Here is a 25518-nt window from a genome sequence, read left to right as displayed (position 1 = left end):
GCAGGGGTGTGCGTTGCTATTGCTTCAGGCACCGCCCTCAGCATCTCCCATTGGCCAGGAACGGGAAACCGCGGCCAATGGGAGCTGCTGGGGGCGGTGCCTGAAGCAATATCAAAACACACCCTGCACCTCTACTCCCCCATGTTCCAGCTGCTTCCTGGAGTGGTGCGGGGGCAGGGCAGGCAAACAGGCAGGCAGCCTGCACTGCCTCCGGTGTGCGCTGGGCCAGAGCCCTCCCCCCAAACCCCTCATGCAGTCGAACCCCCTGCCCTGAGCCCCTTGCCGCACCCTGCACCCCGACCCCCTGCCACATCCCTCCTGCACCTCAACCCACTCCCCTGAGCACCCTGCCGCATCTCAACCTCCTGCCGTACCCTGCACCCTGACACCCTGCCCTGAGCCCCCTACTGAACCCTGACTCCCTGCTGCACCCCTCATCCCTCCTGCACCCCACACCCCAACTCCCTGCCCTGAGCCCCTGCCACACCCCACACCCTTCCTGCACCCCCTGGGGGCAGGGAGGGGGCAGAGTTAGGGTAGGGATTTCAGGGAAGGGGTGGGAAGAGGCAGGACGGGGTGGGGCCCCGTGGAAGGGGTGGAGTGGGGGCGGGGCCAAGGATGGCATGCGGGAGATGTCAGTAATGTGGCCCTCAGGCCAATGTACTAGTCCTCATGTGGCCCTCGTGGTCATTTGAGTTTGAGACTCCTGGTTTAACACTTTGTGATACCGTGATTTGAAGGTCTGGATTAGGGTTAGGGTGTGGGAGGGAGCTCAGGATGGGGGTGTGGGGTCTGGGAGGGAGTTAGGGTGCAGGAGGGCGCTCAGGGTGGGGTGCAGTCTGGGAGGGAGTTAGGGTGCTGGAGGGCACTCAGGGTGGGGGTGCAAGAGGAGGCTCAGGGCTGGGGCAAGCAGGAGGTGCAGAGCCAAGGGTGAAAGTAAAATACAGCTTTTACCAGTATGGGTCCCACTTTGCCCAGGGGCAGCTCCAGGCACCAGCACACCAAGCGCATGCCTGGGGTGGCAAGCCACGGGGGGCACTCTGTCGGTCGCCGCGAGGGCGGCAGGCAGGCTATCTTTGGTGGCATGCCTGCGGAGGGTCCGCTGGTCCCGCAGCTTCGGCGGACCTCCCGTAGGCTGCCGCTGAATTCACGGGACCGGGGACCTCCCGCAGATAAACTGCCGAAGGCAGCCTGCCTACCTGCTGTGCTTGGGGCGGCAAAATACCTAGAGCCACCCCTGACTCTGCCACCCCCAAGGAGCGGAACCTCAGACAGAGGGGGCAGGGCCAGGGGTAGAAGTAAGTTACATTTCTTACTGTACAGTCCAAACACAAGCAACCCACCTCTCCTACATATTTCATGGATCCCTCCCACTGCATGACTTAGATTCAGAAAACAAAGCTACTATTACTACTACCCGTACTGTCTGCAATAAAACTTTACTATTGGAATAAGCCTGAAAAACTGAAAACTCACTGTCACATTTTTCTCCTTGTCCTCCCTTCTCCTCCAACCAGGCTGCCCTACATGGCTAGGCTCTGCGTTCCCCCGACCCTTGCACTCAGCAGGGGCTGCAGGGGTTCCCCTCTAGCTTGTAGCAGGGGAACTGGCTGAGGGAGAAGTCTCCCCAAGTAGCCTGCTGCCTGTATAGGCACAATTTAAATTTAGCTGTTCACTCTGTGGTCTGGGATTTGGGCCTATTTCTGGCATCCTTGTTAATTTTAGTCTTGGTTGTTGGGGGGGGGGGGAGTGACCAAAGCAGGGGCAGTTCTTTTCTGCCCCCTGGATGAAGCAATCTTCAGTAATATAAATTGAATATAAAGGAGGAGAGGGAGAGAAACAACAAACAAACGTGACAATGAGTTTTTCCTTTCCAAGCTTTTATTAGCTCTGAATTTGAACTTTTTGTTATGCAGCCGAAAGAGGTGAAAATAAGTCAGTACTGGATGCTGGACACTACTGCGCCTTTTTTTACCAGTACCCCGTACCGTCTTACTTTCAGCTCTGCCTATGACACACCACCACCGTCACCCCACGACTTCCCCGATCTCAGCCCAACACTCTACATCCCACTGTCACCCCATGAGACCCCACTGACAGTGTCACCAAACACCCAGTCTCACCCCAACACTCTACATCCCACTGTCACCCCATGAGACCCCACTGACAGTGTCACCAAACACTCAATCTCACCCCAACACTACACATCCCACTGTCACCCCATGAGACCCCACTGACAGTGTCACCAAACACCCAGTCTCAGCCCAACACTCCACATCCCACTGTCACCCCATGAGACCCCACTGACAGTGTCACCAAACACCCAGTCTCACCCCAACACTACACATCCCACTGTCACCCCATGAGACCCCACTGACAGTGTCACCAAACACCCAGTCTCACCCCAACACTCCACATCCCACTGTCACCCCATGAGACCCCACTGACAGTGTCACCAAACACCCAGTCTCACCCCAAAACTCCACATCTCACTGTCACCCCATGAGACCCCACTGACAGTGTCACCAAACACCCAGTCTCACCCCAACACTCCACATCCCACTGTCACCCCATGAGACCCCACTAACAGTGTCACCAAACACCCAGTCTCACCCCAACACTCCACATCCCACTGTCACCCCATGAGACCCCACTGACAGTGTCACCAAACACCCAGTCTCACCCCAACACTCCACATCCCACTGTCACCCCATGAGACCCCACTGACAGTGTCACCAAACACCCAGTCTCACCCCAACACTCCACATCCCACTGTCACCCCATGAGACCCCACTGACAGTGTCACCAAACACCCAGTCTCAGCCCAAAACTCCACATCTCACTGTCACCCCATGAGACCCCACTGACAGTGTCACCAAACACCCAGTCTCACCCCAACACTCCACATCCCACTGTCACCCCATGAGACCCCACTGACAGTGTCACCAAATACCCAGTCTCAGCCCAAAACTCCACATCTCACTGTCACCCCATGAGACCCCACTGACAGTGTCACCAAACACCCAGTCTCAGCCCAACACTCCACATCCCACCGCCCCTCCCAACGTCACTCCAATGACCCCGCCCCCGACACCCGCATTCTCAGCGCGCAACACCCCCAATGCCACCACGCCCAGGGGCGAGACTCCTGCTCCTACGTCACTAAGCCCCGCCCCCAGCACAGGGCGGGCTCCCAGGGCGTCCTGCGGTGGGGGGAGGGGCACACAGCGGAGTGCTCCGCCCAGCAGGCGGGGGCTGGCGCCGGAAGTGGGGTCGCTGCCGGCCGGAAGTGGGTCGCCGCCGCTATGGACTCGCTGTGGAGGCTGAAGCGGTTCGATGCGTTTCCCAAGACGCTGGAGGATTTTCGGGTCAAGACCTGCGGGGGCGCGCTCGGTGAGGGGTGGGGCGGGGCGGGGGCGCGCTCGTGGCCGGGCCAGGGGGGCGGTGGAGCTGGCAGGTCCCCCTTGCAGAGCCCATCCCCCGCTGGGGGGCTCGCTGCGGGCCCCGGCCGGGCTCAGGCCGCGCCTCCCGGGTGGGCCGGGGGCAGACAGCCCCCCCCGGCCCCTCCGCGGGAGCCCGTGCAGCGTGCGGGGCAGGAGAGTCCGGGGTGTGGGGCTCCCGGGCCAGCGCTCTCTTGCCCCGCAGCCCCACGCTGGTGCCCCGCCCTCGGCCGCAGGGAGCGAGGCTTTCCCGCCGCCTCTGCACCGATCTGCCGCCTCTCACGTGCAACCGGGCACCTCAGCAAGGAGCCGGCGGGCTTGCTACAAAAACCACCTAATTCTCCTCTTCCCTTAACCAGCCCCCCCACCCCCCAGTGCCCAGCCTGCAACCCCCTCAGATACAGAACGTGATGGGAGAAAAACACCTCCTCGCTTTGCAGGGTGAACAACCCCAGCCTGGTCCTCTCCCGCTAAGGCCGAGAATAGATCGTTTCAAGTCCAGCTACATCCTTTTCTTTCTCCCTGAGCGTCTTTCACCTCCCTAGTCACTAAGGTGAACCGCCCCATGCGCAGGGGAAAGGTTGTCATCTGACCCCCTCCAGCCCCGGGCCATCAAAGCTGGAATAAAGGGCGTCTGCTTGTGTAAAAAGAAGAGAAGAGTCACCTCCCTTGCCCGCATGGTAAGAACCATCAATACCCCTCCAAACAAACTGTCCAAATTCACTCCTCAGTCCTAGAGCAGTACTCATCCCTCAACCCAGAAACACAACAATCCCAGCCTCCACATCATCACTTACAAAGCGGAACATCCAGCCCTCATATAGGGCAGATAGTGTCTGATCGTCCCAAAGCCAGTGTGATGTTTCCAGCTGGAGTTAAGGGCCAGAGGTGGTAAATGGGCTAGGAGTGGCATATATTCCCTCACTGTATTGTTCACACACACCTTCCTTCTGATTGTCTCCCTGCTTCCTTTTCCCATTGTCCTCTCTCTGTTCTTTCTTCCACCCCTGCTTTGAGGAGTAACCTGACCAGTGCCAGCACAGCAAGTAACAGCAGTGAGGGGTGAGTAGGGTAGAGGCTGTTCAGTCTCCACTCAGGCCCCAGAACCTGGTTTCTTTTAACTCTGAAGATGGTCAGTGGGCATGATGTTTGGGCTTGTCTACACTGGCAATTTATAGCTCTGCAACTTTCTCACTCAGGGGTGTGAAAAAACACCCCCCTGAGCACAGCACATTTCAGTACTGTAATGTGCCAGTGTAGACAGGGTACCAGCGCTGGGAGCCACGCCTCTCGTGGAGGTGGGTTTTTTTTTACAGCTCTGTGAGACCTGGCACAAAAAGTGGGAATGTGCTAATAAAGTTTGCGGATGACACAAAGTTGGGAGGTATTGCTAACACAGAGAAGGACCGGGATATCCTGCAGGAAGATCTGGATGACCTTGTAAACTGGAGTAATATTAATAGGATGAAATTTAATAGTTAAAAGTGCAAGGTCATGCATTTAGGGATTAATAACAAGAATTTTTGTTATAAATTGGGCACACATCAGCTGGAAGTAACAGAGGAGAAGGACCTTGGAGTATTGGTTGATCACAGGATGACTATGAGCTGCCAATGTGATATGGCCGTTAAAAAAGCTAATGCAGTTTTAGGATGCATCAGGCAAGGTATTTCCAGCAAAGATAAGGAGGTGTTAGTACTGTTATACAAGGCACTGGTGAGACCTCATCTGGAATACTGTGTCCAGTTCTGGTCTCCCATGTTTAAGAAGGATGAATTCAAACTGGAACAGGTTCAGACGCGCTGCTAGGATGATCCGAGGAATGGAAAACCTGTCTTCTGAAAGACTCAAAGAGCTTGGCTTGTTTAACCTGACCAAAAGAAGGCTGAGGGGAGATATGATTGCTGTTTATAAATATATCAGAGGGATAAATCTTAGGGAGAGAGAGGAATTATTTAAGCTTAGTACCAGTGTGGACACAAGAACAAATGGATATAAACTGGACACTAGGAAGTTTAGATGTGAAATTAGACGAAGGTTTCTAACCATTAGAGGAGTGAAGTTCTGGAACAGCCTTCCAAGGGGAGTAGTGGGGTCAAAAAACATATCTGGCTTTAAGACTAAGCTTGATAAGTTTATGGAGGGGATGGTATGATCGGATAGCCTAATTTTGGCAATTTATTTGGCAATTTATCTTTGATTATCAGCAAGTAAGTATGCCCAGTGTCTGTGATAGGATGTTAGATGGGATGGGATCTGAGTTACTACAGAGAATTCTTTCCTGGGTGCTGGCTGGTGAGTCTTGCCCACATGCTCAGAGTTTAACTGATCGCCATATTTGGGGTCGGGAAGGAATTTTCCTCCAGGGCAGATTGGCAGAGGCCCTGGAGGTTTTTCACCTTCTTCTGTAGCATGGGGCATGGGTCTCTTCCTGGAGGATTCTCTGCAGCATGAAGTCTTCAAACCACAATTTGAGGACTTCAATAACTCAGACATAGGTTAGGGGTTTGTTATAGAAGTGGATGGGTGAGATTGTGTGGCCTGCATTGTGCAGGAGGTCAGACTAGATGATCATAATTGTCCCTTCTGACCTTAAAGTCTGTGAGAGCTCTCTCCCAGCACTGTGCCATGACCACACAAGGCACGTTAAAGCGCTACCAGTGTAGATTAGCCCTTTGACTCCTCACCTCAGATTTAAAATTTCAAATAAAGGCTGTGACTCCCTTCTGTCTGTGTCATCCTCCCAGGCAAGGCTCAGTACGCTCTTGTTCTTTTGTTAGTTGTGTTGTTTTGGGAGTTTTAGGTATAGTGAGGTTCTGGGAGTCCCGCAGGCGCCCTTGAACATCTTATCTGTTTGACCGAAGTAAGTCATAAGAGACTGCGTTTTGCTATAAGACCGACCTGTCTGTTTGTTGCTGTATAGGAGAGCCAAGTCTTCATATGTAAGGTTTCTATAGTACAGAATTTTGGAGCAAAGTAGTGATCCAGTCAGTCAAGTAACCTGTTCCTGACAGTGGCCAATACAAACTAGTTCAGAGAAAAGAACAAGAAACCTCCCACTGGGCCATTATGGAATAAACAGCATATAGGGAATGTGCCCTAAAGCAAAAGGGTTTGTGTATGCTTCCCTGAAGCAGGAGGGTTTGATTATGCACATATATATGTTTAAATAATAAAGCCAAAACCACCCCACTGAAAGAATATTAAAGTGGCAAAGTCAAGCCCTCCAAAATTAGGAAATATCAGAATTAAGGTTACCATAGAATCGTAATCCTTCTCCCTCTGCCAATGGTGTGTGTTATGATACAGTCTTTAATTACGTGATCCCATACTATTTTTTCCACAGGATCTTTGCGTCATTCAGGGAATAGATAGTGTTATGGAGCCACAGGATCAATGCTACTCCCCCAGCTTTGGAACAGTCTCTTAGAGGAACTCCTTTGATGTGCCAGACCCCCAGGGGTCTCACTTTTCCCTCAGTACTCCTGCTTCATACTGTGAGCTCTGTTCAGTGAGTCCAGCTGAGACAGACTCCTGGGAGAGACTTGTCCACTCTGCATGGATTAATGCACCTCACAAAGTATTTAAAGGAACACTCAACAGTGGTTTCAAATCAGTTGGGTTTATTAGTCCCCTGGCATACAGCATGGGAAGTCCTTAGGTTAACACAGAGAAGTGCAGCTTAGCACAGTTCAGTCTGGTCAGCCCAGAGTCCCAGCCATGCTGTAGTGAACCCTATTTTCAGGCTCTCTCTCTCTCAATTTGACCTTCTGTGTCAGTTCCCAGCTTCCTCCAGAAGCCCCACTGCCCACCTTCCAGTCCTTTATTCTTAAACTGGGCTCTCTGCCCAACTTCCTTGCTGAGAGGCCTTATCTCTTGCTTCTTTTGCTTTCCTCAAGCAGGTCTTCCTCCTGACCTGCCTCTGGAACTCCTCATTGTGCCCCTGCCTCATGAGCCTCCCTGGCTGCCCCGACAAACCAACCTGAGTTGCCTGAATAACATCCAGCCAGTCCACCTCTGCACTGGACTCAGGAAACACGTGAAGCGCAAGCATGTACGCCATCCACTTCCCTGCTCTTGTGTCCCATCCTAACACTAAATGGTGGGACCTGTTGCCACCTAAGGAGGGTGGGCTAGTCTGTACTCTACTCTGGTTCCACAATCCACCAGCAATATTAGTTGGCAGCTCCTCCATGGAGCTGTGAGCACAAGTGAGTAACTGACACAGTTCATGAATTCTCCCTACACCTGTCCCGTGTGTGGTGAAAGGGAGAACCTGGCACACATCTGTGTAGAGTATGTCAGGTTGCAATCCCTCTTCTGGCTCCCCCAGAATCTCTTATTGAGGTTCTAGGTGCACTTTTCCACATACTTTCTAATTCTTGCACTCCCCATCCATGATCCTATAAAGTTGCAGGACCTCCTTTTGGCACTGGGCAAGATGGCCATCCATCAGTCCAGGAGGAGAAAGCTGGATGGGGGTACTCTGTGACTGCAGGGCCTATTTCTGGTCCCTTGTCTGATCATGTCTCGAGGTAGAGTTCCTCCAGGCAGTATCCACAGATTCTTTAGATGTCTTTGAGGAGTGGTGGGCACTGACCAGGGCTCTCTGCTCAGTGTCCCCTTCTAGTTCCCTGATTATTAACCTTTGACCTCGCTCCCATTTCTGTTTTCCCCTTTGTTGTCCCAGGTACTCACTTGTGGTTGGGCTTAGTGGTTCCTCCCCCTTAGCTGAGGAGACAGACCTTTAGTTTTGTGTGGGCCTAGACGCACCTGTCCTGGTACCCGCAAATAGAACATGGCTTCCAACTATTGCAACAGTTGAAGCAGGGGTCCTATAGACAACAGCTTCCTTTGCTAACAAATCTTATTCATCCCCAGAGCACCATCTCTCAGTTCTAGGATTAACTGCATCTGTCATAAACAGATAAGTAAGAATTAATAGAACAGAAGTACTTCATATCTCTTTTGCCTGTAAAGGGTTAACAAGATCAGTGAGCCTGGCTGTCCCCTGACCAGAGGACCAATCAGGGGACAGGATACTTTCAAATCTTGAGGGAGGGAAGTTTTTGTGTGTGCTGTTAGTTTTTTGTTGTTGTTCTCTGTGGGTTCTGAGAGTGACCAGACGTGCAACCAGGTTTCTCTCCAATCTCTTTGATACAGTCTCTTATATGTCCAGAATAGTGAGTACTAGGTAGATAAAGCGAGTTAGGCTTATGTTTGTTTTCCTTATTTGCAAATTTGTATTTTGCTGAAAGGATTTTAATTTGTACTTGTATTCCCAGTGTCTATAGCTGAAGGACCCTGTAACATATTCCATCTTAAATTTACAAAGATAATTTTTACTGTTTTTTTCTTTATTTAATTAAAAGCTTTTCTTGTTTAAGAACCTGATTGTTTTTTTATTCTGGTGAGACCCCAGGGGACGGGGTCTGGATTCACCAGGGAATTGGTGAGGAGAAAGGAGGGAAGGGTGAGAGAGAGGTTTATTTCTCTCTCTGTTAGGATTACTTTCTCTCTCAGGGAGAGTCGGGGAGGGGGGAGGTGAATTTTCCTCTCTATCTTTAGATTCAAGGAGTTTGAATCCCAGTAATCTTCCAGGATAACCCAGGGAGGGGAAGCCTGGGAGAGGCAACGGTGAGGGAAAGGGTTTACTTTCCTTTGTTAAGATCCAGAGGGACTGGGTCTTGGGGGTCCCCGGGCAAGGTTTTGGGGGGACCAGAGTGTACCAGGCACTGGAATTCCTGGTTGGTGGCAGCGCTACAAGTACTAAGCTGGTAATTGAGCTTAGAGGAATTCATGCTGGTACCCCATCTTTTGGACGCTAAGGTTCAGAGTGGGGAATTATACCATGACAGCATCTCTGCCCCCTCTGTGGTCTCCTCAAGGGGCACCCCTTGAGGTCTCAGACCTCCAGACCTCACCTTTCCCTGGGTAGGGACTTGCACCCCTGTCCCTTTAGAACAAGGATTTCAGTCCTCCTTCAATTTGCTGTGATTATCATAGCAGATCTGACCTTCATCCAGTACCCCTCTGCCAGGGACTATGCCAGAGTTGTCAGTGACCAGACAGTTTCCACAAACCACAGTTCAATTATTTAGAACAAAAGCATTACATAGAAAACATAATAAAGCAATAAACAGTCTCCATTGCATGCTAGTTTACTGGCCCATCTGACGACACAGAGACATTGGCAGGTTCCAGTCCTTCACACCTTTCCAACAAGATTTTGTCTTCTTGATTATAGTTTCATGTCAATTCTTGGATCAGAGGTACCTCAGCCAGTTCAGGCTGATCCTTTATGCCACAAGCTCTTTCTTTGTCTCCTGGATCATGGCTGAACAGATCTGTCTACTTTCCAAAGGGTAGTACTTCTCTGGAGTAGTTTTCCTGTCTCAGGATTTGCAATAATTATCTTCATTGATTTCAGATGTTGGGGTAAACTCAGTAATCCTCTGCCATGGGCTGGAATAATGTCTGTAGCTCACAAAGTTATATATCACATGTATAGATAGTTAAATCCACAGCTGACTGCAAGGAATTACAAAGGGATCTCACAAAACTGGGTGACTGGGCAACAAAATGGCAAATGAAATTCAGTGTTGATAAATGCAAAGTAATGCACATTAAAAAACAATCCCAACTGTACATACAAAATGCTGGGGTCTAAATTAGCTGTTAGCACTCAAGAAAGACCTTGGAGTCATTGTGGATAGTTCTCTGAAAACATCCACTCAGAGCGCACTGACAGTCAAAAAAAGCTAACAATGTTAGGAACCATTAGGGAAAGGACAAAATATTGTAATGGCACTATATAAACCCACGATATGCCCACATCTGGAATACTGTGTGCAGTTCTGGTCACCCCATCTCAAAAAAGATATTTGAATTTTAAAAAGTACAGAGAAGGGCATCAAAATGATTAGGGGTATGGAACAGCTTCCATATGAGGAGAGATTAAAAAGACTGGGACTGTTCGTATCTAGATGTGTTTTTAAAACCTTGAATGATGGAGACTCAGCAGCCTCTCGAAGTAATTTGTTCCAATGCTTAACTATCCCTTACAGTTAGGAAGTTTCTTCTATGTCTAACCTAAATCTCCCTTGCTGCAATTTAATCCCATTACTTTTTGTCCTGTTCTCAGTGGATAAGGAGAATAACGATTTTTACATATGTCTAGACTGTTACCATGCCCCCCCGGCCCAGTCTTCTCTTCTCCAGACTAAATAAACCCAGTTTTTTCAATCTTTCCTCGTAGGTCGTGTTTTCTAGACCCTTAATCATTTTTGTTGTTCTTCTATGGACTTTCTCCAATTTGTCCATATCTTTCCCAAAATGTGGTGCCCACAGTTGGGCACAATACTCTACTTGAAGCCTTATCAGTGCTGAGTAGAGTGGAAGAATTACTTCTTGTGTCTTGCTTACCACACTCCTGCTAGTGCATCTGTCATGGGGTGCGCCACTCACTGCTGGTCTGGCACCACCTGGTCACTCTGGACATTAGCTCATTCAGTAGACCCCTATTTAGCGGTTTGCATGCCATTGCTCCAATGCTGTCTAGCCTGCAGCCCCTTTTGCTGTCTCAGGAATCACAGTATCTCTCCATGCCTCCATGCCTCAGTCCTCTGGCTAGCTCACTCAGAGTTCTCCCTTCTGTGGTATAGTTCCTCAGCAGTCTTCCCATTCACTGCCTTGGTGCCACTCTCCCAGTGGCTGGTAGGGGAACCCAGGTCCACCGTCTGGTCTGGGTTCCAGTCCAGACTGTCCTCCTCTGCCCTCGCTGCTCTTTGCTTGGGCTGCTTTCTACCACTGGTTCCCTTTCTCTTTCTTCGTTTATTGATTCCCAAAGCCTCCTCCCTCTTCCAAGGGAGTGACTGCAGCCAACATCCCTATAGTCTCCAAACATTTCTCCCATCTCCTAGGAGTGTCTGCCCTTTCCCAACAGCCCTTGCTGCTTCCAATTTTCTGTCTTTATATGTCCTGCTCAGCTCATTCCTCCCCAGCTGGTCCCACACCCACTCAGGGGATTGCTTGCCTGCCTGATTCCCCTCAGCTGTGCCCTGTCGGGTTAATTAGCCCCCTTCTTGGCCCTCATTAACACTAGTGGCGAGTCAGGGTGGGATGGGATGGGATGGGACACCTCATCGCAACATACCAGAATGATGTTTGCTTTTTTTGACATCAGTGTTACAATGTTCCCTCATATTTAGGTTGTGATCCACTATAACTCCAGATCCTTTTTCACAGTTACTCCTGGTTACTTTGCTAGTTGTCTGGTCACATATTATTTTTTGTGTGAAGACTGAATCAAAGTAGGCACTGAGCATCTCCACTGTCTTCCGATCTTCCTTTTTTGCAGTCATTTTCCATTTTCATAGAATCATAGGGTTAGAAGGGACCGCAAGGGTCATGTAGTCTGACTCTTTGCCAAGATGCAGGATTTGTTGTGTTTAAAGCATCCAAGAAAGATGGCTCTCCGGCCTCCTTTTGAAAGCCTCCATGCTATTCCTCTGTTAATGCATCCCAAAATCACATTTGCCTTTTTTGCAATTGTCACATTGTTGACTCATGTTGCAGTGATCCACAACTCCCAGATCTTTCTTAGCAATGCTGTTGCCAAGCCAGTTTCCCCCCATTCTATATTTGTGCATTTGGTTGTTCTTCCCTAAGTGTAGCACCTTACATTTGTCTTTGCTGAATTTCATCTTGTTGTGTATAGCCCAGTTCTCCAATTTATCAGGATCCCTTTGAATTTTAGGGCTGTCTATCAAAGTGTTTGCAACTCCACCTAGCTTTGTGTCATCTGCAGATTTTATCAGTATGCCCTTTATTCTTACATCCAGGTCATTAATAAAATTGTTAAATAACACCAGACTCAGAAAAGATGCCTGTGGAACCCCGCTTGAGACCTTTTTCCAATCTGACATCTTTCCATTAATAGTCACTCTCTGTTTGCGATTATTTAACCAATTATGTATCCACTTAATGGTAGTTCTACTGAGCCCGTGTTTCTCCAGCTTACTTAAGAGAATATTATGTTGGACTGTGTCAAAAGTATCGCGGAAGTCCAGGTATATTATGTCCACTGCATTCCCCCTATCCATCAAACCAGTTGCCTCGTCAAAGAAGGAAATCAAGCTAGTTTGGCATAATTTCTTTTTAGTAAATCCATGCTGGCTGCTAGTGCTCACCCCTTCATCCTCCAGATATTTGGAAATGGAATGTTTTATATGTTGCTCTAATAGCTTCCCAGGTAATGAGATCAGGCTGACTGGTCTATAGTTCTTTGGCTCCTCCTTTTTCCCCCTTTTTGAAGATGGGCACTATCTTATCCCTTCTTCGGTCTTCCAGGACCTCTCCTGTCATCAGTGAGGTTGAATATGTTATTGCCAAGTGGCTTTGAGATTCCTTCAGCTAATTCCTTCAGCATGCCGAGTTGAATAGCATCAGGCCCTGCTGACTTGAATTCATTGTAATTAAAACATCTCTGATGTGTTCTTTATTGTCCTGATCTGCATGCCTTCCCCTTTATTGTCGATGGTAACTTTGCTAGTTGTCGGGTCACATGTTATTTTGTGTGTGAAGACTGAAGCAAAGTAGGCATTGAGCAGCTCCACCTTTTTCTCATCTTCCGTTACCAGGCACCCATGGTTGGATTCAGGTGCAGGTGGAAGAGCCAGGAGCAGTGTTGGCATTGGCAATGCAACCTTTCCAAATCATGGTGATTGTATTCTTTCTCCCTCCAAACTCCCTTTCAAACTTGCCTGTTTGCTGCCCCCTTTTCGCTAGCTGGGTTCAGTTCCAGGTTCTGGAGGGGAATGTGCTCTGCTGGTTATAGACTCCTCTGCCCCTGTGTGCCCAACCTGTCCTCATCGCCCTCTCCTTTGGACCTCCTCTCATTTGGCACTTATCCATCCCCCCATCTTCCTGCTCCTGCCACCTTTCTGCTCTGCTCCTATCCAGTCCCCTCAGAGGTTTCTGCCTTCCCCAGCTGCTGTCCAACCTCTCTCTCTCTCTCTCTTTCTCTCTCTCTCTCACACACTCACTCACACTCACACTCTCACACACACAGTCCTGCAATGGGACTGGAGCATGCTTAGTTGCTCTGTGAGGGGATGGAGCAGGCTCACTACAGATGGAATCTTTGGATAGTTTAGTTGTCAAACTCTAGCAAGTCTCTACTGAGCATGCACAAACAGATTTTTCAGAGGCTTATAGCTTGGCCAAATTTGGCTGAATTTTCATGGGGATGTTAGAAGGTACCTCTCTGACCCAAGGGAGACCCCAAATTCCAAGTCTGTTCCAAAGCATAGAGGCTCTACTGTGTCTCAACAAAATGGTTGTAAGATTTTTTTAGCTTGGGCAGAATAACATACTTTCCCTAATTTCATTCCAGAAATGGCTGAACTCTTTTAACTGAAACTTTCCAAAAACAGATTCAGCCTAAGGCAGACACCAAGCATGGAAATTTTTGTCTTGAATGGTTAAAGTTATAAGCAACTGAAAACAGAGTCTTGTAATGGGACGTGTCAGTCAGCCTGAAATATAGGCAGTGCTACCAGCTCCACCTATAATATATTTATAATATTTTTAATATATTTTGAAGGCCAAGACCATAAGAGGTTTCAAAAAAGAGCTATATACGTTAATGGAGGATATGTCCATCAATGGCTATTAGCCAAGATGGGCAGGGACGGTATCCCTAGCCTCTGTTTGCCAGAAGCTGGTAATGGGCAACAGGAGATGGATCACTTGATGATTCCCTGTTCTTTTCATCCCCTCTGAAGCACCTGGCATTGGCCGCTGTCAGAAGACAGGATACTGACGGACCCTTGGTCTGACCCAGTATGACTATTCTTATGTTTTTTTTAATCATATCTACTGTGACTGTGGATGCTCTCATTATCCAAATAAAGGTCTAATAGTAGTCAAACTGGGACTGCAGCCACACCAGAAAGCATCTCTTCTATGTGAAATGTTCCCTTTGGTGGCCGGGAGAGGAGGACTGTGCCCAAATGAATGAAAACAGCTCCTATCTTGGTACTCAGTACTGGTTCACTCTCCTCTTTAATAACCTTGAAATGCAGGAATTAAAGATTTGCTTTGTGGTCTAGCCTTCAAGATCTGCTTTCTAACTGGCATCTGAGTTGGGCTATCAGCATGTGTTTTTTACAGAGCACAGGGGAGGAAGATAGCGATTTTCATGAGCAGCCTGGTTTCTTCTCACCCACTGTAATGCCAGCTGCTTTCTTCATGGGAGTCAGACAGCGGATTAGTGAGTCATAGGGCTGCTCCACCACAGCCCATGGTAATGCTTGTCATTCTCCATTTGCAGTGACAATCATCAGTGGACTTATCATGCTCCTGCTTTTCTTCTCAGAGCTGCAGTACTACCTCACTAAGGAAGTAAGTAGAGCTTTGTATTGCTGTCTTTTGGGGGTTTATGTGTTCCCCGTGATGTCCTGTTGGAGTCCTGGGAAGCAGGAAGAGCCACATATTCAACCAGGATCCACTGTTTTCAACAGCTGAGCCAGGCTCCCAAGTTGTGCAAGGCACAAGACCATTCTGTAATTGCACATTGTCTCGCCTTTTCCATGGTGTGATGTGGTGTGCATACCCTGCACTAGGCAGGAAAGGGTTAATCTCACACCCTGAGTGGAGAAAGTCTTGCCGCTCAGACCATGCTCCGCATGCTCCAACTGCTGTGCTAATACAAAGGAGAGCAGCCCAGCTCAGTAAGGCGGAGGCTCCCACCCAGGAGCTGTTACAGCCCTTGCCTGCAGGAGCCAGAGATCCCACAACCCAGACCAGAGGCCTGTGATTTACAGCTGACTGGCTGGAGTCCAAATCCCAGGGCGTTACCTGCACCGAGGAGCCCAGAGACCCTGATGTTGTGTATACTGCCGCTTCAGGAAGCCCAGTAGGAAGTGACAGAGGGAGATGGAATGAGTGGTATCTTCCACCTGTGGAAGGTCAGCGTGTTGTGGTTGGATTTCCCCACTGACCCAGTGATGGACCATTCTGCCACTGTTAGGGCCCTGAGTCAGGACCCAGTGGATTCGGATGGGCCCGGGTCCCCCCTACCCTGGCCACCACCTCCTTTGGTGATGGCCTTGGATTTGACCAGTAGGCCACACTGTCCTGTACTCGAGGGCTGCTGTACTGATTCTGGCCATTGAGCAACGCTGCCCTGCACTCAAGAGCTGCTGTACTGACTCTGGCCACTAGGCCCCACTATCCTGTGTTCGTGGACAGCCTTATTGTCTTGGGTCATTAGGCTGCGCAGCCCAGGTGGCTCAGAGGATCTGCCCTGTTGCTGTAATGGTGGCTAGAATTTAGTATATATTCCTGCCACACACAGCCAGCGGTTTGCAGTGCTTGGTCTAGTTCTGTTGTGAAGCGGGGCGGAAGTAGGATCAGTGACTTGCAGTAACACTTTATTTTGAGCTAGCATGGACCCTGCTGAAAGCCCAGCTAGTGAGATGAGAGTGAATTGCTGTTGCTGCTCCCTTCCTCTTTCCTCCCTGCCTATCTCAGAAAAGATGAGCACTGGCCCTGCAGGGAGCCTCTTTCCCCTCCTGGTCACCCTAGCATTGGCTTCCTGTGTCTCTGATTGGATTTTCTGTACCTTTCAATTTCACTAAGGCCTGGATCCCCCTCCTGGAGAAGGCAGCAGAAGTCATAGTGGGCTGCTGGTTCCTCCAGCTTCTGCTGTGAAGGGAGCACTCTCCTATGTCACCAGTAGGAGATAGCCATCAGTTTTACAGACTCCGTAGTGGGGAAGAAATTGCAAGAAGGAAAATATTTTAAATTGCTTTCATTTAATTTAAAGCCCCAAATTATCACTTTGCTGGCTAGGAGCATCGCACATGGTAAAAGCACTGCCAGATTTGGAAGCTGCTTCAACTACTCTGTCACAGCATTGCGGAATGTGCCATATTGTGCACCCATGTGGAGGAGGCCTTTGGAAGTATGGTGGCATGGCACCTGTAGAGAGGCTCCTGGGCTGGGGAGAAGGCAAGGGAAAAGGCCTTGCCATGTACTTCCCCGTGGAATAAGACTTTTGTTTTCTTTGTTTCTAGGTTCATCCTGAACTGTACGTTGACAAATCGAGAGGAGACAAATTGAAGATTAATATAGATGTTGTCTTTCCGCATATGCCTTGTGCTTGTAAGTAAGTCTGCTATAGAGTTGAGAAGAAGGGAGCTTTCACTCTCTGCTGGAGGTTGGGCACACTGGCCAGCCAGTGCAGGTAGCAGTTTGATTTGCTGTTGAGCTGCTTGTCTTGTCAGCAGTAAGGAATTACATTTCCCTGTAGTTAGAACAGGGAATTCAGTCAGGACTCCTGGGCTCTGTTCCCAGCATTGTCATTTGACACAGTAGGACTCTGGTCCCATTGCTTCATTTGTCTGTGTGTGTTTCCTAATTTGTGCAATGAGGATAAAGCTCTTTATCCACTGCTGTAAAGTACTTTGAGACCTGCATGTGAAGAAGAAGAGCCTGCATGAAAGGAGTATAATACTGATTTGCTCCCACGGCTTGTCCCAGTTGCCATTAATTTTTGTAATGTGCAAAGTCTATTTTGGAAGTCACTGTAGAGTAGATCTTGGAACCAGCTACTTTCTTGACTCTTGTGTTTAAATTTTGAACATGTACATTAATGTCGTGTGGAACCAAATCAGTTATGTTATGTGTCATGTGACACATTTTTCACTCTGTAATAACTTCCTCCAAAATGTTTCTATTGGTCTGAATACTTCTTAGCTGAATTGTGAGGTTTGTTGCAACTAAATCCATTCAACTATTTGTGCTGTTTTTGAGGGGAGACTATTTTTACACTTGAATTTTTCAGACCCTTGATCACAGATAGCTCAAGTATGAACACTGGAGCCTCACATTTCCTCTGAGGAATAGGTATTTGGTAATTTAACTGCAAAGTGAAAGTGATTAAAAATCCCACCATTCGAGTATACACTGCAATTTCTATTCTGTTTTTAGTAAGGTGGGCAGTTCTGTGTGCTCTGTCTCAGATCACCCCCATTGAAATGTAGTTGCAGAAGATACCATCACCCTAGGGAGGATTCTTCCCCTTCTCCAATCTCAGACTTCCTCCCCTACTATGTTTAAGATGGAGTGGACAGTCCAGCAGGTCTGGCAGCTTCTTTCCCCTGGGAAGATATTTACGTGTCCCCAAGTAGCAGGCAAGCCCCCCAGGTAACACACTAGGACCCAACAAAATCTATCTGAAACACTTTGGTGAAAGGTAATGGGAAAGGGGCCACAGGGGAGAGCGGCTGGGATTGGAATGGTGGGGGAGTTCTCCAAGTGAATTCAAGCTTTACCAGCAGGTTGAGGTATCTGCAAAGGATTGGGCAGGTGTAACAATGCAGTTCTGGCGGGACCCGACGGAGAGTGCCAGTTCAGGACCAATTGCTTAAACAAGGCAGTTACAGCCCAAGGCTGGGGTTTTTCCACCTCTAAGGCAAACCAAACCAGCCAGACAAAGAGGACTTTGGTCTCAACCCAATGGCTAACCACAAGTCACACAAGCAATTAGACGCTCCAGTTTCCCAGTATCACCACCAGTGCCACTCGTTATGGGGACAAATGGTTATGAAAACCTACACCCCAATAAAAGAAAAAGGTTCTCTCGATCCCAAAGAATCAAGCCCCAGACCCAGGTCAATATACAAATCAGATCTTACCCACAAATCACACTGTTGCCATTTCTTTAGAATCTAAAAACTAAAGGTTTTATTCATAAAAGGAAAAAGATAGAGATGAGAGCTAGAATAGGTTAAATGGAATCAATTACATACAGTAATGGCAAAGTTCTTAGTTCAGGCTTGTAGCAGTGATGGAGTAAACTACAGGTTCAAATCAAGTCTCTGGAGCACATCCCCAGCTGGGATGGGTCATTCAGTCCTTTTTGTTGAGCGTCCGTTTGTAGCAAAGTCCCCCCAGAGGTAAGAAGCAGGATTGAAGACAAGATGGCGATGAGGCATAAGCCTTCTATAGTCTTTTTCCAGGAGTAAGAACACCTCTTTGTTCTTACTGTAGAAAATTACAGCAGAATGGAGTCTGGAGTCACATGGGCAAGTTCCTGCATACTTTGCTGAGTTACAAGGCGTATCTGCCTTCTCTCAATGGGTCAGTTGTATAGCTGATGGTCCTTAATGGGCATCAAGCGGGCTAGGCAGAGCTAACACTAACTAGTCTGGAATGTCATCCATAAGCATAGCGTAAGTCTGAAGTATAGAGCCAATATTCATAACTTCAACTTAAAAAAATGACACATGCATATAGACAGCATAATCATAACCAGCAACCCATAACCTGGTCTAAGAAACCTTATATGACCCCTTTACATAAGATTTTGTGCCGCTACAGGACCTTGGTTGCAACCATGTTCTATATGGTCCCAGATTATATCAATAACGTCACAGCAGGTTATTTAGCTTGAGTTTATCTGCCCAGGTGAAAATATGATTTATATGAGAGCTAGCTGAAGAGGATCCCTCTTGGGCAGCAACCCAAAAGCCTTGTTTGCAGGAGAGATTGAAATTCAGGGGTGCAGTTTGGAGTCACCTTGAGGTTCTCAGCCACCACAATGCAGCCACTTATGCCAGTCCCCTTCCATTACTTGATTTTCACTTAATCCGCAGATGAAGTCTTCCTCCTAGATTCCTGCCTTGGTGATCTTCCTCTTGTTAACAGGCTTGTGATTTCTCACTGGCTTGCTGCTTCCATATACCATCTCAGACCACAAAGAACTGCCTTAATTCCCTTTGCTTGCTGGTTTCAGATTTGAGCATTGATGCCATGGATGTGGCGGGAGAGCAGCAGCTAGATGTGGAGCACAATCTCTTTAAACAACGTTTGGATAAAGATGGGAATCCTGTGACCCCGGAGGCCGAGAGACACGGTAGTACAACGTCCTGCTACCTTCCTCTGTTGGATGCTCTAATGGTCTGACCGCCACTGGTCTTCCTCTGTTGCCTTCCATAGGAAATCCCTGGGACTAAAGTGTCAGCCGAAGGGAATTTGAACTCTGAGCAGAGAGTTCACAGCAGTGTAATGCTGTTATCTCAAGTGCACTGGTGTGGGATGTGCAGAGATGGGTGCTCTTCAGGGATCTGCCCTGCTCGAGGCTATGACTGAGCCTGGTTTAAGGGTGTCTGTCACACCATGCCATTTATTTTCTCCTTTTTTTGGTCTTTGGGATTTCATGGGACCTGGTCATTGCATAGCTGGAATACATTAGAGGCTGCCCTCAGCTCTGGAGCTGACACGTCTGCACAGAAGCTGACAGCTACTCAGACTGCCTACACTAGTCTCTTTCCTCTAAAATATATTCCCTTTGCTAACATCAATACAGGGAGCACCAGTGTGGACAAGATGCTGGTGAGCTTCTACCATCATGCCCCGACTCTGCTCAGAGCAAGTCTACATGACATAGACTCATAGACTCCAGGACTGGAAGGGACCTTGAGAGGTCATCGAGTCCAATCCCCTGCCCTCATGGCAGGACCAAATATTGTCTAGACCATCCCTGATAGACATTTATCTAACCTACTCTTAAATATCTCCAGAGATGGAGATTCCACAACTTCCCTAGGCAATCTATTCCAGTGTTTAACTGCCCTGACAGTTAGGAACTTTTTCCTAATGTCCAACCTAAATCTCCCTTGCTGCAGTTTAAGCCCATTGCTTCTTGTTCTATCATTGGAGGCTAAGGTGAACAAGTTTTCTCCCTCCTCCTGATGACACCCTTTTAGATACCTGAAAACTGCTATCATGTCCCCTCTCAGTCTTCTGTTTTCCAAACTAAACAAACCCAATTCCTTCAGCCTTCCTTCATAGGTCATGTTCTCAAGACCTTTAATCATTCTTGTTGCTCTTCTCTGGACCCTCTCCAATTTCTCCACATCTTTCTTGAAATGCGGTGCCCAGAACTGGACACAATACTCCAGCTGAGGCCTGACCAGCGCAGAGTAAAGCGGAAGAAGGACTTCTCGTGTCTTGTTTACAACACACCTGTTAATGCATCCCAGAATCATGTTTGCTTTTTTTGCAACAGTATCACACTGTTGACTCATATTAAGCTTGTGGTCCACTATGACCCCTAGATCTCTTTCTGCCATACTCCTTCCTAGACAGTCTCTTCCCATTCTGTATGTGTGAAACTGATTGTTCCTTCCTAAGTGGAGCACTTTGCATTTATCTTTATTGAACTTCATCCTGTTTACCTCAGACCATTTCTCCAACATGGTGGTGTTATGTCTATACTGGAGTTCACGCTTTTGATACTGTCAGTGAAGCTGCAGTGAAGTTAGCACTGGTGGGGAATCTTCGGGATCAAAAGGCTAATGTGAGTGTGGGCTCAGGGCTTTAACATAAATGCAGCAGGAGAGGAGTGATGTCTGCATCTCTTGACCAGAAGGGCACAAAGCTCATCCATGTTCATGAGCCACACTGACTGTCACACTCATGAGGTAACAAGATATAGCAGCCAACCTACTGGAGGATCACCAGTCTGCTGCATTGGATCCAACTTCTGGATCCCACATGCTTCCAAGGCAACTGGATCTGAGCAGCATCCATGTAGAGTTTCTAGTTCTGGTCTCCCGGGCACTCCCGTGGTACAGACTTCCTGTCTTGTGCCTTCTTTGGGATGACAGGACTCTGCAGTCCAACTGCCCTTGGCCCCAAGACTTGTACCAGACCTCACTCCCCAGCAGCTTGTGTATACCGGAACTCCAACTCACTGTGGACCTTTCTAGTTTATTGTTTAATTTTTCAGGGGCAATTAAAGTAAGGGATGTGAAAGAACTTCTTATCCACATCCAGAGTTTACTGTTACAAAGCACAAGAGAGTTACAGATGTAGGCAAAACAACAAATACCTGACCACAACCCCCACCCATCCCTTGTGAGACTGATCACATGTCTCCAGTTTGGGTCTGTGGTCTGATCAAGTTCAGGGTGGGTGGGAGATTCCTGTCTCCCCTGCAGCAAGTTCCTTAACCTCCTGCACACAGAGCCCCTTCTGCTTACAAGCCAGTCTTGGTCATGAGTAAGGTTGCGAGTCTTTCCTGGAGGTCATGGATTCTGTGACTTTTTGGGACCTCCGTGACTACTGCCGCTCAGCAGCTGTTGTGGCTGACCCCAGAGCCACCCGAACAGCTGGGGCAGCCCTGGGGCCAGCTGCACTGGCCGCTGCTTGGGTGGTTCCAGATAGCTAGTCCTGTTCACTGCCCGGAGCAGAGGTCCGGGAGCAGCAGCAGCTGGGCCCCCAGGCTGCCCCAGGTGCCAGCGACCACCGGAGGATCCCGTCCCCACGCCCCCAGAGCAGCAGTGTCTGCTGGAGCACCCCATCTCCCTAAGCACCTAAGATTTAGTTAGGGGTATTTTTAGTAGGCGTCATGGACAGGTCACTGGCTGTGACTTTCTATTTATTGCCCGTGACCTGTCCATGACTTTTACTAATAATACCTTTGACTAAATCGGAGCCTTAGTTATGAGCCCCAGTATACATCTCCAAGCCCCAGCCATGCTGGGTTCACAGGCCCAACACTCTGGTTGCATAGAGGATGGTAACATGATTAAGAGTCATTAGCAAGCCAGTCATTCATGGGAATTGGTTGGATGACTCTTCCTGTGTTCACTGTCCCTGAGGTGGGAAACACCCCCTCCAGCTTGTTATACATCTCAACAAACTACATAAATGCCAGCACAACTGGCTCTACACTAGACACAGAGTGGAGTCAGATTAAAAAGGGGATGTTCTAATCCATAGTGCAGAGTGTGATCATGAGTGATGCAGACCATAGTTAAATTCATAAGATGACACATAGACATATTCATAAAACTGTCACACTATTTGAAAGTCTTGTTTTGTTTCAGAGTTGGGCAAAGAGGAGGAGAAAGTGTTTGATCCAGATTCCTTAGATGCTGATCGCTGTGAGAGCTGTTATGGAGCCGAGTCGGAGGACATCCGGTAAATGAAGGCTTCCCTGATCTCCTTACTTAGGGCGGGGGGTTGTATGCTGATCCTGATCTGACAGGAATGGGGGATGTGCACATTCCTAACCTCCAGAATTGGAGGAGATGGGTGGAACGACAGATCTGTGGTGTTCTGACCTGCGTGGGGAAGTGGGGTTCGAGTGTGTGTTTCCCAAATATCCTGATTTGGACAGAGGTCAGGTGGGTGAGCCCACACTTGCATAACCTCCTGGTTTGTGACAGACCCCACGTACTTCTCTGTTCTCCTGATAGGAGGTTGGGGAAAAGCGTATGTGTATGTGCGCATGCGAATGCACGGTTTTCTGGTCTTCTGATCTCGGAGAGTGAAGTGGGGGACCTGTTCCATATCTTGTCAGCAGCATTTGCCACAGATATTGAATGAATCCATATTGTGTGTGAGTTCTCCTTCAAGAATTCCCATAGGGATCTACAGTTTTGGGCTAAGCAGTTCTGGGCACGTGAGCTTGGATCAGACTGGAAAGAAGTGTCCCTTGGGGTGTCTCCCCTTAGGTGGGGCTCTCAGGGTATAAAAGGAAAAGTGTCCCCCATTAGCTGTGAGCACACTCAGGGCTAGTTCATCATGTTTGCCTGCGCTCTGTGTGTGTGTGGCAAACTGGTGGTACATTATTCTCCCCATCTCCTTGCATGCTCCTGCAGCAACAGGTCAGAATCTGGCCCACTGGGTCTTTGATTCTTTCTCCTCCCCTGTTTTTAATTTTCTGGGCTTAGAATAATCCATCGGGTTGCAGCCCCTGCCTGGAGATGCTCTCTCCTGGGGCATGGGGGATTCAGCACTCCAGCCTCCCCTTCTCAGGTAACAAAATTGTCAAAAGAATGAAGAAACCACAGTCCTCTGTCCAGGGTCCACCCTGGTCTCCCCCTTGATGCAGGGGAGTGAAGGGGGTTTCCCTTGGCCTGAGACCTGTAGACTAGTGGGGGTGCACTGCAGGAGTGAATTGTTTATTCATGGGGGGAGACTCCAAGCCAGTAAGGTGAGGTGCATTAACAGACCTGTTTATGGGACTTCTCTGGCTGGTTAAAAAGTGATACCACTTTCTAAAGAGAGTCTGGTCCATTGGGAAGATCCTCAGAGCTCTGTTGTGAATGCAGAGGTCCTCTGATGGCTGTCAGCTTCAGGAAGGTAGTGACTCAGGGTTGCTTAGCTAGGTGGATGGACACCTTCAGTTCTGGGAATTTAGTCTTCCCTTGAACCAGAGACCATCGGCTGAGAGAGACTAGTAGCCCCAGTATGAAGGAGAATTCACTTCTGTGTCCTCTGCAGAGAGGATGTTCCACATTTTGTGGTCTCTGCTCTTGATTTTTGTTTCCCCTCCATTCAGGGTGAGTGAGATGATGCCTGTACTTTTGCAGGTGCTGTAATTCCTGTGATGATGTGAGAGAAGCATACAGGCGGCGTGGCTGGGCCTTCAAGAACCCTGACACTATAGAACAATGCAGGAGAGAAGGGTTCAGCCAGAAAATGCAGGAGCAGAAGAATGAGGGCTGTCAAGTGTATGGATTCTTGGAGGTCAACAAGGTGAGAGAGAGCTTCCCTTGAACGTTCAGCTGTGCCAGGCACCTGAAATCACCCCACTGTCAGTGACCAGGAGAGGGCAGAGGTTGTGAATTCCCCTCCTTCCCCCACTTTGCACGATGTCTCCACAGTTCTGTGGTGTTGGGACTTAGGCCCTTTGGGCATTGTTAGGTGCTGAGTGCAGCAGAAGAGCCTAAATAAAACAGCAGTTAGTTTTGCAAACTAGAGGAAGAGAAGCAATACAGAGGAATGGCCTCGTGTGTGTTGTTGGCTGGACCTTTCAGAACATGTGAGTACAGAGAGGCTGGTGGATTTTTAACTAATAGCCACTTTCTCTATATCAGGGGTGGGCAAACTATGGCCCGGGGGCCCTCCAGACATTTTAATCCGGCCCTCAAGCTCCCTCTGGGGAGCAGGGTCTGGGGCTTGCCCCGCTCTGGTGCTCCAGTCAGGGAGCGGGGTTTGGGACTTGCCCCACTCCACATGGCTCCTAGAAGCAGCAGCATGTCCCTCGTCTAGCTCCTACACATAGTGGCAGCTAGGTGGTCCACACGCTGCCCCCGCAGCCCCCATTGGCTGGGAACTGCGGCCAATGGAAGCTGCAGGGGCAGTGCCTGTGGACAGGGCAGCATGCAGTCAACTGGCCATGCCTCCGTGTAGGAGCTGGAGTGTGGACATGCTGCTGCTGCTGGGAGCTGCTTGAGGTAAGCGCCATCCAGAGACTGCACCTCTGACCCCCTCCTGTGCCCCAACCCCATTCCCCAGCCTTGATCCCCCTCCTGCCCTCAGAACCCGTCCTAGCCCAGACCAACCTCCCGCACCCCAGTCCCCAATTTCGTGAGCATTAATGGCCCACCATACAATATCCATACCCAGATGTGGCCCTTGCACCAAAAAGCTTGCCCACTCCTGCTCTGTAAGCTAAACAGTTGCTGAAAGGCCCAGTACAGAACACACACAGCAGGGTCTTGCTGACTGATTTTAGTTAGCCTTTGTCTACAAAGGAAGGTTGGGATGTTCAAAGGGCCCTAAGGGAATTAGGTGTCCAATTGCTATAGAAAGTATGTGGAACTGGTGCCTAACTCCCTTAGGCCCCCTTTAAACATCCCAGGCTGAACTTTTAGTTATCTTTATTGTTTGTTCAGTGATTTATTGTCTCATTCAGCATCACTCTGGGAATATATGTTCCCTTTAGGACCAACAGTGTTACTCCACTTTATTTTCCTTCCTCATCTTCCTTTTCTGTTTTTCTTCCCCCTTCCTAGGGATCTCCTCTCGTCTTCCCTGCAGCAACTTTCAGTTCTACTCCTGTGGACTTCACTCTTACACCCTCCCCATTATTGTAGCTGCTAAAAACTATCAGCAATGAAATAGTTAATGTTGACATTAACAAACGGTCTTTCCTGTTGATATCCCAGTGAGATTAAGGTGGATGGTGAAATTCACATCTCTGAGACATTGTTTCAGGCTGGCTGTGTGTGCATTGGTTACATTTTGTTCCCATTTAAAAGATTACCTT

General features: G+C 48.8%; 1 protein-coding gene and 1 long non-coding RNA gene across 4 annotated transcripts in view; one reads left to right on the top strand and one right to left on the bottom strand.

Moving 5' to 3' along the window:
* Window positions 1-292: 292 nt before the first annotated feature.
* Window positions 293-13155, bottom strand: LOC115634968. Its single transcript, XR_003996484.1, has 3 exons — window positions 13079-13155; window positions 4654-4659; window positions 293-304 (listed from the first exon to the last, which is right to left on the bottom strand). It is a non-coding gene; the product is annotated as an uncharacterized LOC115634968 (long non-coding RNA).
* ERGIC3 (ERGIC and golgi 3) overlaps window positions 3261-25518 on the top strand; it is a 58580-nt gene continuing 36322 nt past the window's right edge. For 2 of the 3 annotated variants that reach the window (XM_030533091.1, XM_030533090.1), the window contains exons 1-6: window positions 3261-3393; window positions 14776-14846; window positions 16523-16610; window positions 19246-19365; window positions 22346-22439; window positions 23837-24002. In XM_030533091.1, the coding sequence (XP_030388951.1) occupies window positions 3306-3393; window positions 14776-14846; window positions 16523-16610; window positions 19246-19365; window positions 22346-22439; window positions 23837-24002 (627 nt within the window). In that variant the 5' untranslated portion in view covers window positions 3261-3305. Of the gene's footprint in view, window positions 3394-3992; window positions 4121-14775; window positions 14847-16522; window positions 16611-19245; window positions 19366-22345; window positions 22440-23836; window positions 24003-25518 lie in introns of those variants that run through there. The other variant, XM_030533092.1, reaches the window with a different exon arrangement.

This window comes from Gopherus evgoodei, chromosome 14 (assembly GCF_007399415.2).
Source record: "Gopherus evgoodei ecotype Sinaloan lineage chromosome 14, rGopEvg1_v1.p, whole genome shotgun sequence".
NCBI classification, from domain to species: domain Eukaryota; kingdom Metazoa; phylum Chordata; order Testudines; family Testudinidae; genus Gopherus; species Gopherus evgoodei.
This window is presented reverse-complemented; position numbering and strand designations above follow the sequence as displayed.